General features: G+C 44.3%; 1 protein-coding gene and 1 pseudogene across 1 annotated transcript; one reads left to right on the forward strand and one right to left on the reverse strand.

Moving 5' to 3' along the window:
- Positions 1 to 3,326: 3,326 nt before the first annotated feature.
- LOC128616548 (trace amine-associated receptor 13c-like) lies at positions 3,327 to 4,750 on the reverse strand (annotated as a pseudogene).
- A 2,720-nt stretch (positions 4,751 to 7,470) lies between these two features.
- On the forward strand, positions 7,471 to 8,463 carry LOC128616556 (trace amine-associated receptor 13c-like). The gene has a single exon (XM_053639151.1). The coding sequence runs from the start codon at positions 7,471 to 7,473 to the stop codon at positions 8,461 to 8,463; it is 993 nt and encodes a 330-aa protein (XP_053495126.1).
- Positions 8,464 to 14,437: the final 5,974 nt, after the last annotated feature.

Genomic DNA, 14,437 nt, shown 5'->3' on the forward strand with positions numbered 1-14,437 from the left:
TATTTAGTTGCTCATCATGTGTGCACGAATATGAAAAAAGTCCCACAAAGCGATGCTTTATTCGCAAATGTTTTGTGCGATATTCCAGTGTCGCGCATAATTTACATTCACAACTTTGGACGGAAACATACAGTATCTCACAAAAGTGAGTACATGCTGCACATTTTTGTAAATATTTGATTATAACTTTTCATGTGACAACACTGAAGAAATGACACTTTGCTACAATGTAAAGTAGTGAGTGTACAGCTTGTATAACAGTGTAAATTTGCTGCCCCCTCAAAATAACTCAACACACAGCCATTAATGTCTAAACCGCTGGCAACAAAAGTGAGTACACCCCTAAGTGAAAATGTCCAAATTAGGCCCAAAGTGTCAATATTTTGTGTGGCCACCATTATTTTCCAGCACTGCCTTAACTCTCTTGGGCATGGAGTTCACCAGAGCTTCACAGGTTGCCACTGGAGTCCTCTTCCACTCCTCCATGACGACATCACAGAGCTGGTGGATGTTAGAGACCTTGTGCTCCTCCACCTTCCATTTGAGAATGCCCCACAGATGCTCAATAGGGTTTAGGTCTGGAGACATGCTTGGCCAGTCCATCACCTTCACCCTCAGCTTCTTTAGCAAGGCAGTGGTCGTCTTGGAGGTGTGTTTGGGGTCATTATCATGCTGGAATACTGCCCTGCGGCCCAGTCTCCGAAGGGAGGGGATCATGCTCTGCTTCAGTATGTCACAGGACATGTTGGTATTCATGGTTCCCTCAATGAACTGTAGCTCCCCACTGCCGGCAGCACTCATGCAGCCCCAGACCATGACACTCCCACCACCATGCTTTACTGTAGGCAAGACACACTTGTCTTTGTACTCCTCACCTGGTTGCCACCACACACGCTTGACACCATCTGAACCAAATAAGTTTATCTTGGTCTCATCAGACCACAGGACATGGTTCCAGTAAACCATGTCCTGAGTCTGCTTGCCTTCAACAAACTGTTTGCGGGCTTTCTTGTGCATCATCTTTAGAAGAGGCTTCCTTCTGGGACGACAGCCATGCAGACCAATTTGATGCAGTGTGCAGCGTATGGTCTGAGCACTGACAGGCTGACCCCCCGCCCCTTCAACCTCTGCAGCAATGCTGGCAGCACTCATACGTCTATTTCCCAAAGACAACCTTTGGATATGATGCTGAGCATGTGCACTCAACTTCTTTGGTCGACCATGCCGAGGCCTGTTCTGAGTGGAACCTGTCCTGTTAAACCACTGTATGGTCTTGGTCACCGTGCTGCAGCTCAGTGTCAGGGTTTTGGCAATCTTCTTATAGCCTAGGCCATCTTTATGTAGAGCAACATTTCTTTTTTTCATAAAGTTCTTTGCCATGAGGTGCCATGTTGATCTTCCAGTGACCAGTATGAGGGAGTGTGAGAGCAATGACACCAAATTTAACACACTTGCTCCCCATTCACACCTGAGACCTTGTAACACTAACAAGTCACATGACACCGGGGAGGGAAAATGGCTAATTGGGCCCACTTTGGACATTTTCACTTAGGGGTGTACTCACTTTTGTTGCCAGCGGTTTAGACATTAATGGCTGTGTGTTGAGTTATTTTGAGGGAACAGCAAATTTACACTGTTACACAAGCTGTACACTCACTACTTTACATTATAGCAAAGTGTCATTTCTTCAGTGTTGTCACATGAAAAGTTATAATCAAATATTTACAAAAATGTGAGGGGTGTACTCACTTTTCTGAGATACTGTATCTATTGAATTTGAAGGTTATTTTTACATTACATTCAAAATATGAATGTTTTAACATATAATGACATGATGATAATTGTATTAAACGGACAGAGAAATGGAGTAGGTTATTCACTCAGCATCCTCATATGGCACGACAGTGACATGACTAAGAACAAAACGTCCCTCTCAAATTGATGAGAAGATCAGGAGAAACCTGGGTAGGGAGGCTGCCGAGAGGCCTACAGCAACATTAAAAGAATTGCTGCGATTTCTGGCAAATACTGGTTGCTCCCTACATGTGATAACAATCTCCCGAATTCTTCATATCTCCAGGCTTTGGGGTGGGGGGGCAACAAAAAACAAACAAACAAACAATAAATAAATACATCCAAAACCATGTGGAATAATGTGTTATGGTCTGATGAGACCAAAGTTGAACTTTTTGGCCATAATACCAAAAGATATGTTTGGCAGAAAAACACAGCACATCACCAGAAGAACCTGATCCCGACAGGGAAGCATGATGGTGGCAGCATCAGACTTTGGGGTTGTTTTTCTTCAGCTGGAACTGGGGCTTTAATCAGGGTGGAGGGAATAATGAACAGCTCCAAAAATGATGGAGTCAGTTTTTGTGCAAAACCTTAAGGCTTCTGCTAAAACACTGAAAATGAAGAGGAATTTAAATTTTCAGCGCGACAACGACCCAAAGCAAACCAATCTTATCCTGAAAGGACCGGTGTGGGAGCAGGTTTTCATTCCAACCAAGCAGAAGCCACACCTGCGACTATTGAAAGCCAAGATCAACTGATTAAAGAGGTGGAATTAGGTGTGCCTCCTGCTTGGTTGGAATGAAAACCTGCACTCACACCGGCCCTTTGCGGATAAGATTGGACACCCTGCTCCAGATCAACAAAGGAACAGCTTCACCAAAACAAGTTCAAGATTTTTGTATGGTCCAGCCAGAGTCCAGACCTAAATCACAATCAAAGATCTGTGCGGTGACCTGAAGAGGGCTGTGTACAGGAGATGCCCAGCTGATCAGACAGAGTTAGAATGCTTTTACAAGCAAGAATGGCAAATTATTGCTAAGTGAAGACGCTCCAAACTGATCGATTCTTACCCAAAAATACTGAAAGCTGCAATAAAATCTTAAGGTGCTTCAGCTAAGTATTAGTTTAGGGGTGAGCAAACTTATACATTCACGTTATTGTACTTTTTTTCTGCCTAAAAGGATTCATATTGTTTTTCACTTTAATTAATAGGTTAAAATTTCACAATAAAAGGTAGAAAAGGTTCTGACATGATTTATCATGGTTTAATTTTCTTACATCACAAAAACCTGCCATTCTAACAGGGGTGCATAAACTTTTTATATCCACAGTAGATTTGCGGTTTTCTGTATATTGTGTTAGTTCAGTTTCTACATTCTCACTTTTTACTTTATCATACTTATTTTAAGATGCTGGTACCTTTTACTATTAATGTTAAAAAAAATTACAGTTCTTATCCCATGACAAACTTCTTACTCACTTAATCACAAGTTATTTCTGTACAATGCATTTGTCATTGTAAAGACAGTTCAACAAATATTTTGCATACTTATTATTAACGTAACAAATGAATTTCATGAGAGAACATTTATTAATTCAGAGTCAGTTTGGAATATGTGCAGAGTTATAATTAATTTAATGCACCTCCTAAACCACGGGTAAAACAGAGCATAAATAACAGGATTAATGGTGGAATTAAGACAAAACACAATTGAAACTTTCTGAAATGTTTCTGTCTGTAGTTCAATAACATCACCTAATAAACTGTAAATAAAATACGGAAGTAAACACATCAGAAACACAGACACTAAAATGCCCAGGACTTTAGCTGCTTTTCTCTCAGATTTCATCGAGTGTGAGGTGATTTTCTGTGTTTTAGGCCGTGTGTGATTATTAAGCTCTCTGATAGCAGTGGCATGTTTCTTAGCAATCACAAACACTCGAGTATACAATATGATTATGACAGAGAGTGGAAATATAAATGAAAATATAAGGTCAATTACATACGAAACCTCATTCAGAAAGAGAGAACACTCTCCAGGACACATTACGGTATTTGTAAAGTTTCCATTGAAATATAAGAGTGCTGAGCTATAGGCCAGCACCACACACCAGACAAATACAATTACAATACCAGTGATCCTCACAGACACTCTGTTCATGTAGAGAAAGGGGTTTGAGAGAGCCAAATACCGATCCACAGCGACCAGAGCGATATTATAGATGGACGAGATTGTGAGGAAACCACAAATCAACAAAAAACAAATGCAGAAAGCTCTCCCAAAAATCCAGCATGACTCGATTATGGAGATTAACATCGGCGGCATTAATAAAGCACCAACAAGGAAATCCGACACCGCTAGAGAGAACACGAGCATGTTTGTCGGTGTGTGAAGCTGCTTGAAGTGAAGAACAGAGATGATAATGAGAAGATTTCCACACACTGTTAGAAGAACCACAGCAGCTGAACACACGTACAGTAAGATATAAACTGCAGGAGATCCAGATCTCTCTGGACAGGAGAAATGCCCACAGAGATCAGACTGGTTAAACTCTGTCAGATTCATGAATACAGCATTTCTCTAATGTATCTAAAAGTTTAAAGAAACACCTCGTATATGGCATGCTACCAATATAAACCATTAACTGTAAAAGGTCACATATGAATGACTTATGGCTCAAGCAGCTCTGGTTCTTTTATAATACAGAAATTGATCACACCCCCAGAATTTGAGCGGCAGCATATTAGATATGATGTCATACCTTGGTTGAAAAAAAGGCATAGGCGGTTCTGTTTAAAGAATTATACGTGCTATTGTATAAATTTGTGTGTAACAAAATCTCAAATAAAAATCAGCTGGTTTTTGGATAGAGTGGATATTTTTGTAGAAAAGCATACAGTGACGTCAAGTGCTTTTGTACCTCTCGCCCTATCAAGTCAAAACAATTTTGTTAAAAGTTTTTGGCAACCCCTTTAGCGAGTTTATTACAAGACAGGCCCTAGGGCCAAATTACAATTTACAAATTTACAAATTTTGCCCTAGGGCAAAACTACAATGACAGTAAACAAGACAAATACAGAGCAAATGGAGATAAACATTTTTATGATGTATTGTCAGTTCCAGGAATCCACCTGCCATGTGAGTTTTAGACAGAGACAGAGGGGGAGAGAGAGAGAGAGAGAGAGAGAGAGACTCACTCATCACACTATAACTATCAAGGACTAAAAATCAGTTCCACAGGCAACTTCACTCTGCAATGAATGAACTGAGAGATGAAGGCCGCAGACCATTTTATGCCGTCAAATGACAATTTCTCGTAGAGATTCCTGTTAGAATTTGGCTGAAAATACTAGAATCAGTAATGGGGCTGATTCACCTCTGTGATAATGATAACGAGTCTTTATTAGTCATTACATTACAGCACAGTGAAATTCTTTTTTTTTTTTACAGCATGTTAGGAACTTGGGGTCAGAGCACAGGGTCAGCCATGATACAGCGCCCCTGGAGCAGTGAGGGTTAAGGGCAAATTCTCAAATTCTCAAGGGCCCAACAGTGGCAGCTTGGCAGTGCTGGGGCTTGAACCCCCCGACTTTCCAATCAGTAACCCAGAGCCTTATCCACCAAGCCACCACACTGAGGTGTGGCGTCCACTAACAAATCAAGAATTTGACAAATGGGAAAAACATTAAGTTGAAACCCTGCATGCAGAATTCTGTAAAAATATCCTACAGGTACATCGGCACACAGCAAACTATGCATGCACTGCACAATTAGGCAAATATCCGCTAATTACAAAAGAATTTCACTGTGCATATGTGACCAATAAAGACTCATTATCATTATCATGAAGCTGAACAGGATTGTATGAACTATAGCTACTTGTACAAACTAGTTAATCTGGGCAAACTGAAAAAAGCTGACTCCCTGGAAAGTCAGTGTATAATTCGCACACAGGGTCACACCAAGGCTACATTGCTGCCTAATCATCTTTCATTCCTAAAGTCAGTGAGTCGTCACCACCTTTCACCATCCCAGACAGCACAGGTTGGTGGGTTTTTTCCCCTATCCAGTCACACAGTCCTCATTGAGCGCCACATTGAGATGCCTCCAGGCACGGTTGTATGCAGCCGGCCCTACTTGTTACCTGAACACAAAAAAGTGGTTCAGGATGAACTCAAGGTTATGTTCGACATGGGAGTAATCAAGGAGTCCCACAGTGATTTATGCAGCTTCATGGTCTTGGTGTCCAAGGCCAACGGATCTGTCCATTTTTGTGTGGAGTGAGCCAACACAACACCCACAACACACTTGCCTTACACGTGAACGTCAACTTGAATGTGAACATAACAAGCTGTGTGCAGCATAGAGTTTGGATTTGTTTGTGTTTATTTATTAATATTGGAAAATAAATAGAAAGCTCTGTAAAAAGTCACCTGTCTCCCAAGTCCTCACACACACACACACACACACACACACACACACACACACACTGGGTTCTCCACAATGGTTTAATAACAGCTAATTTAACAGCCTTAGGTACACAAGGGAAACTTTATTATTTTTTAACAGAGGTTTGATTGTTGTTGGTAGTATTTGTTTAAGTAAATGTACTGGAATACAAGAAAAAGCTTTTTGCACAGTGCCACAGTTATGCTGCAGCGGGTTTGGGCTAGGCCCCTTAATTCCAGTGAAGGGAAATTTTAATGTATGCTACAGGATCCAAAAACATTCTATAATATTGTGTGCTTCCAACTCTTTAGGAACAGTTTGGGGAAGGCCCACATATGGTGTGATGTGATGATCAGGTGTCCACATACTTTTGGCCATATAGTGTATTATTTAGACTGGACAGCAGTGATTCAATCATCAGTTACATTTTTTGTATGTCATGGGGAAAGACACAGAGAGTCCCACTGTCTTGGCCTATTGGCAGACCAGATGCCAGCCCTTTCTGTGAAATTACACTCTACATGATGTGTCTGCTGCTCATGGGCATTAATTATAGGCATGCTGTTCCAGGAAACCTGTGCTCTTCCTACCTGGGTGTCACCATGCAGCTATTCCATGTCCTACAAAGTTAACATAGTCCCTTCCAGTAGCGTGAGTGAGTGCGGTGGACATCTCTGTACACCTTTCCATTCAGTCCTGAGGGTCGGTCCCTCATGACATTGTGACATAGGTTAAGTGATAGTGAAATAAAATGCTTGTTATGCATGTAACTGTGGTTCTATGAACACTGGATAAGCACCAGCGTTCCCTGTACCTCAGAAGCAGCAGGAACCCGGCAGGAAGGTTGCACGGACCAAGGAATGTTGACCACAGAATTGATGTCAAATACAAAAGTGGCACACTATCTTGATATTATTTAGTACAATAGTTTGCCGGTTTGGGACAAAACCATGGCAGAACACATGCACTGCATCATTATTTATTTTTAAGCACATTATTTTGAAGCTAAATCTCAGCTAAGGCTTCTGTTTGAACAACCTATGACATCATATGTCTGAAACTGTCACTCAAACTTGGGAGGTGTGGTCAAATTACAAGCTATAAAAATATCAGAGCTGGCTTGCTCTATCATGTATTAGATTACTGTTAATGTTTTTCAAAGGCAACACCTAATATACTGTTATTTTTAAATATGTTGAAGACTTTTTAATATGCTGTACTTATGAACCTGACGGAGTTTAACCAGTCTGATCGCTGTGAGCATTTCTCCTGTCCAGAGAGATCCTTATCTCCTGCAGTTTATATCTTACTGTACGTGTGTTCAGCTGCTGTGGTTCTTCTAACAGTGTGTGGAAATCTTCTCGTCATCATCTCTGTTCTTCACTTCAAGCAGCTTCATACACCAACAAACCTGCTCGTTCTCTCTCTGGCATTGTCGGATTTCCTCATCGGTACTTTAGTAATGCTTCCAGTGTTAATCTGGACGATCGAGTCATGCTGGATTTTTGGGAGAGCTTTCTGCATCACGTTTTGCATGATTGCCAGTTTCATCGTGGGTTTATCCATCTACAATGTCGCTCTGATCGCTCTGGATCGATATTTGGCTCTCTCAAAACCCTTTCTCTATGCAAACAAAATCTCTAAGTGGACTATGTGCATTGTGGTTTATTCTAACTGGTGTGTGTGTCTAGCATATAGCATAATATTCTATTATTTCAATGTAAACTTAATGGATTTTGAATTTTGTCCTGGTGAGTGTGTTATCTTTTTCAATGATGTTTGGTCTGCAATTGATCTTGTATTTTCATTTATATTTCCACTCTCTGTCATAATCATATTGTATACTCGAGTGTTTGTGATTGCTAAGAAACATGTCACTGCTATCAGAGAGCTTAATAATCACACACGGCCTAAAACACAGAAAATCACCTCACACTCGATGAAATCTGAGAGAAAAGCAGCTAAAGTCCTGGGCATTTTAGTGTCTGTGTTTCTGATGTGTTTACTTCCGTATTTTATTTACACTTTATTAAGTGACATTATTGAAATACAGACAAAAACTATTCATAAACTCTTGATTGTGGGTTATCTTAATTCCACCATTAATCCGTTTATTTATGCTCTGTTTTACCCGTGGTTTAGGAGGTGCATTAAATTAATTATAACTCTGCGAATATTCCAGACAGACTCTGCTTTAATCAATATTCTTTCATGAAAAGGGTTTTTCATGCCTCCTGATAGTGTGCCCAAATATTGCTATTATATTATTATATTATATATCGCTAAAACATCTGTAACAAATAAAATTTGCTCCATTAATATAATGTATATTATAAAATATTACATTTCATAATAAGAGTATTTGGTTTGGTGTTATTTATATGGATAGTGGTAATTTGATTTGTTACAGATAAACATTAGCAAAACACAGACCCACTATGTAAGAGGGATTGTCTGTAATAGTACAAGTGAATGTATATTGATGAATTCAAGCATGTTTATAAAAACAAGACACATTTGTGCTTTCTTTGTTATTTGTTTTTTAACCCTTGGTGTTAAAATTGTAATGTAGACCACTATTTTGGCAGCTTAAAACTTTATTTCTCTCTTAACATGTACTCTCTGCTGTACTGTAGACACACCATGACATAATAAAGAAGCAAAAGTAAAATCATATTTATTTTTCACTGCTAATGATATTTTTTTCTGTAAAATGAACAGCGTTGGGATGCAAAGCCACATATATCATCTTTACAAATCCACAAATCTACAGTGTTGTACAGGTATAATGAGGCATTTTAAAGGGAAGATGAGGATGCTGAGCGAATGACACACTCTACTTGTCTGTAGTGATAATATAGTCTGATGAATAAATGAATGCATAAGTCAAGTTTATTTAGCAAAGATTTCACAGAGGAATCTTCCTTTAACATCTGGAACCTGAGGAAAGTATAGACTCTGACCAGTTAAGAAATTTGGCAGGTGGAATTTAAGTGGAAGTGTTAAAGAGAAGCTGGAGGACAGTTGGCAGAGGAGAGGAGAGGAGATGAGAGGAGAAGAGAAGAGAGGAGAAGAGAAGAGAGGAGAAGAGAGGAGAGGGAATCTGTGGTTTCCTCATTTCCCAGCCTGCACACACTACACACACTAAACACACAGTACACACACTACACACACACTACACACACACTGTACACACGCTGTTCCAGGTCAACAATGGGCTTCATATATTTATGAAGAACTCTAATAAGCAGCTGTAGAACAGAGAAGATGGACCCTGGGATGGAGATGGAGGAAACTGAGACCCTACGTCTCTGTAGATTATACATGAGATTATACAGAGATTATATCATACTGTAGATAAGGAGTTATATATGAAGTTATTAACGTAGACGCAGTGTCATCGTGTGAGTTTTTAACACAGAGTGTGTACAGTGAAAGACTTTTTAAATGGGGAAAGTATCTGTTGCGTGGTTTCAGGAAGTTGTTTTTAGAAATGCGTCCAGCGTCCCGTAAGAGTGACCTTGACCTGTGACCTGTCACGGAAACTTAACCCCTACTTCCTGGTGGCTGTAATTCCTCTCTAAAATGTAATGTTAAACAGCAAAGTGAAATTCTTTTCTTTTCCAGCATGTTAGGCTGGCCTTCACACAAGGAAAGCCATTCACGCTTTGAAGTGAACACTCCACATGAAGAAACTAGAAACAACCAAAACACACCAGGTTTCTCACGCAGCATCCACTGCACAGTTCCAGGTCATCAGAGTGAGGAGAAAAGGATGGAGGATGTACAGTGCTCCAAACGTAGTCACAAGCTGACAGGTGCATAGCTCCATATGATGTATTTGAGGCCCGACGTGTGTAGGATGGGAGAGGAAAAAAGATGGGTGACGATGGGTGCATTACAGTAGTCATGGGTCAAACGAGACTTTGTTAAATGTCTAGGCACCACTCAGGGGCTACAGCAGAACCTGGACCTGTTTCAGCAGTAATATCAGGCTTGGGCCCTGACAGTCAACTTGAAAAGCTCTCATATTACAGAAAAGAGTCCGATCTCAGGGACATTCACCTCCACAACATTAGATCAGACAAAACAGCAATGTGTAAAGGATATAATTATTCAGGACTAAACATGACCTCATAATGAACACTCACTCCCACGGTCACGCAGAGTTCTGTAAAGTACTGAGAAACGTGACACATGATGCGTGCCGAGACAAATCCAGGCTGATTCTCATTATTACCAAAAACACACCATTAAATACTGGTTCCATTTTAAAGAACATTTAAAGGACAATGAGCCGCACTCGTAACACTGAAAAGCCCTGCAATGCCAAGAGCTTATCACAGCATAGATTCCTCTCACTGACCTCAGCACACTAACACACACCAAGTGTACACTAACACACACCAACTCTACACTAACACACACCAACATTACACTAACACACACCAACTCTACACTAACACACACCAAGTGTACACTAACACACACTAACACACACCAAGTGTACACTAACACACACCAACATTACACTAACACACACCAACTCTACACTAACACACACCAACATTACACTAACACACACCAACTGTACACAAACACACACTAACACACACCAACTCTACACTAACACACACCAAGTGTACACTAACACACACTAACACACACCAACTCTACACTAACACACACCAAGTGTACACTAACACACACCAACTCTACACTAACACACACCAACATTACACTAACACACACCAACTCTACACTAACACACACCAAGTGTACACTAACACACACTAACACACACCAACTCTACACTAACACACACCAAGTGTACACTAACACACACCAACATTACACTAACACACACCAACTCTACACTAACACACACACCAAGTGTAAACTAATACTGTACGGAATTTAGCCAGCGGTGGGCAGAGTGTGCAGAAGTGGGATCGGGAGGTGTAGTGCTCAGTCGTCCGTGGGGCTGCCGGGGTCATGCTGGGGTTTTCCAGAGTGGCGGGGATACCATTCTGCCATCAGGTGACGCTCTGGGTGCAGCCAGGGGAAAAGACACAACACAGATTAGTGCACATGCACTAAAAGCGTTCTCTCCTCTTGCGAGCGGAGGATCGCCCTTTTATACTCTCCCCTCGGCTGCTGGGTGGTGGAATTTTGCCATGCCGCACACCATTCACCAGTCGTGTGTGTGTCTGCGGCCCCACCTGGCAGCCACGCGCTCTCCGGCTGTCCAAAACATTGGTTCTGCTGAAGCAGAGCTATCTCTTCAGCACCACAGCGGCAGTCACGGGAGGAGCGATCTTTGTTTCTTGTGCCTTGGCCGCCGGCCTGTTGCCACAGTACCCTCCCCCCAGCTCCGAGCCTACTGCTGTCGTGTGTCGGGCCCACAGTGCATCACATCGTGAGAGGCCATCTGCATTCCCATGTTGGGTCCCCGCCCGGTGCTGGACCTGGAAAGAGAAATCCTGCAACGAGAGGAACCATCGGGTTACCCTGGCGTTAGTGTCCTTGGCCTTGGCCATCCACTGCAGTGGGGCGTGGTCTGTCACCAGGACAAAGTGCTGACCGGCCAGGTAATATCGCAGCTCCTTGATGGCCCATTTTATCACCAGGGCCTCTCTTTGCACGGCCGCATACCTCCTCTAAGCTGGGGACAACTTTCGGCTGATGTAGTGGACCGGGTGTTCCTCTCCGCCGAAGGTCTGCGAGAGAACAGCGCCCAGCCCGGTCTCGGATGCATCTGTGTGCACAGTGAATGGAAGGGCGAAGTCCGGATTGCGTAGCACTGGGGCACTAGTGAGGGTTTCTTTCAGGGCTTGGAAAGCCCACTCCGCTACTGTAGACCATTTCACCCGATCCGGCTGGCCCTTCTTCGTGAGATCTGAGAGGAGAAGTTAGGCACGAACGAGAAGTTAGGCACATACCCCGCCAACCCCAAGAAGGCACGTACCTGTTTTTTCGATGTAGGTCGGGGATAGTCTTTCACTGCCACAATTTTCTTCATTTGGGTCTTCAGTAAGCCCTGGCCAATACGGTACCCTAGGTACTGTGCCTCAGTCAGCCCCAGGTGGCATTTTTTGGGGCTGGCTATCAGCCCGGCCTTCCGGAGCTCCTTCAGGACCTCCCCAAGGTGGAAAAGGTGATCCGACAAGTGGAAGACTGGATGACCACATCGTCCCGATAGGCGGCTGCGAATGCACGATGGGGTCACAGGACAATGTCCATCAGCCGTTGGAACGTTGCGGGCGCTCCGTGGAGGCCGAAGGGGAGAACCTGGTATTGCCAGTGGTCGTTTGCCGTGCTGAAGGCTGTCTTCGGTCTCTCCTCTGGGGCCAGCACCACTTCCCAGTAGCCTTTGGTCAGGTCCAGGGTGGATATGAACCGGGCCCTCCCCAATCGCTCCACTAGGTCATCCACTTGGAGGAGGGGATAGCTGTCAAACTCCAAGACCTGGTTCAGCTTCTGGAAGTCATTGCAGAGGTGCATACTTCCGTCGGGCTTTGGCACGACTACGATGGGGCTGCACCAGAGGCTGTTGGATTCCTCTATGATGTTGTCCCGCAGCATTCAGCCGACTTCCTCCTCAATAGCCTTGCGGCAAGCCTCCAGGACACAATAGGGCTGCTGCCGCACCACCACTCCTGGCCGGGTCTTGATCTCATGGTGGACCAGCAGCGTCATTCCTGGGGAGGTAGAGAAAACATCAGTGAATTGACCCACCAACTCTGACAGCTCCTGTCTTTGTGTGGGGGTGAGGTCTTCACCGAGCTGGACCAAGGTACCCTCGTTCTGACCCGTGTCCAGGACCGCGAACGCAGACACTACTTGCGCCGGCTCTACCCATTTTTTCAGCAGGTTCACATGGTACATTTGTGAACCTGATTACATGCATCTCCTGCATGTAATCGATGTCCGAGCAGAACGGGGAGGGCTGTTCCTCCCAGGCTTCCCGGGCCACATCCAGCAGTCCTCAAGGTCGCCATCCGAAGAGGACTTCGAAGGGGTTGAAGCCCGTGGAGGCTTGGGGGCACTCCCAGATGGCAAAGAGGACATAAGGTAGGGTGAGGTCTCAATTTCTCCCTTCCTCATCTACCACCCACTGTAGCATCTGCTTCAAGGTTTGGTTGAACCTCTTGACGATCCCATCGGTCTGTGGGTGGTAGACGGACACCTTCAGGTGTTTTACCTGCAACAGCTGACACAGATCAGACATTAGTTTCAAGACGAAAGGCGTACCTTGGTCTGTAAAAATGTCCTTCGGACACCACTGCCTTGGGGTGTCGGGTGGTGTAATCCATGATGACGAGTATGTATTCGTGGCCCCGGGCGGATTTGGGGAGCGGCCATGCCGACCCTCTCAAAGGGGACGCCTATGATAGGAAGAGGGATAAGGGGAGCCGGCGGGGGCCTCCTTGGGGTGGTGCGCTGGTACTGGGGACACTGTTGGCAGAAGCCCTGGACCTCTGCATCCATCCCCGGCCAGATAAAGTGGTCCTTTAGCTCTTCCAGGGTGTTTCACACCCCCAGGTGGCCCCCGAGCGGATGGGCGTGGGCCAGGTGCATCAGCGATTGCGTCTTTCTCTTGGGGACCACCAAGAGGTCCACGATTTTACCCGTGGGCCGGCTGGCCCGTTGACAAAGGAGGCTTTCCCTGATGAGGAAGTAGGAGAAAGGGAGTCTCTGGTCCGGACTCTGGTCGACCCCTTCTATCAGATGCACCTGGGCCCAGCAATGTTTCAGGTGGTCTTCCTCCTTCTCCTCCTGCCCGGAGTTCCCCTGCTGGTTCACCTGTTGGAAAACAGACGAGATTGGGTTAGCGTGTGTGTGCAACTCACCTTCTGCTGTGGCATCCCCCTCATCTTGCACCAAGCTGGCCTGTCAGACTTGTGCCTCCTTTGCTTGCTTGGGTGCCCTCCTGGATTTGGGAGCTGGGCTGGCCGGGAACCCTGGCCAGTCTCTTCCCATAAGCAGCGGCACTGGGAGGTCGGGGATGACGCTGACGCTCGAGTGGCCAAGTGCCTGCTTTACCCTGTATTTGGACCTCGGTAGTGGGTACTTCCCGGGCATCCCCATGGATGTAAGTTACTGTGATGGTTCCTTTCCTGCTGATTTTTTGGCAGGATTGTCGGTCATGCCAGGGTCACCATGCTCACTGAGTCCAGCAGGGCGGT

Source organism: Ictalurus furcatus, chromosome 2, assembly GCF_023375685.1.
Source record: "Ictalurus furcatus strain D&B chromosome 2, Billie_1.0, whole genome shotgun sequence".
Classification (NCBI taxonomy): Eukaryota; Metazoa; Chordata; class Actinopteri; order Siluriformes; family Ictaluridae; genus Ictalurus; species Ictalurus furcatus.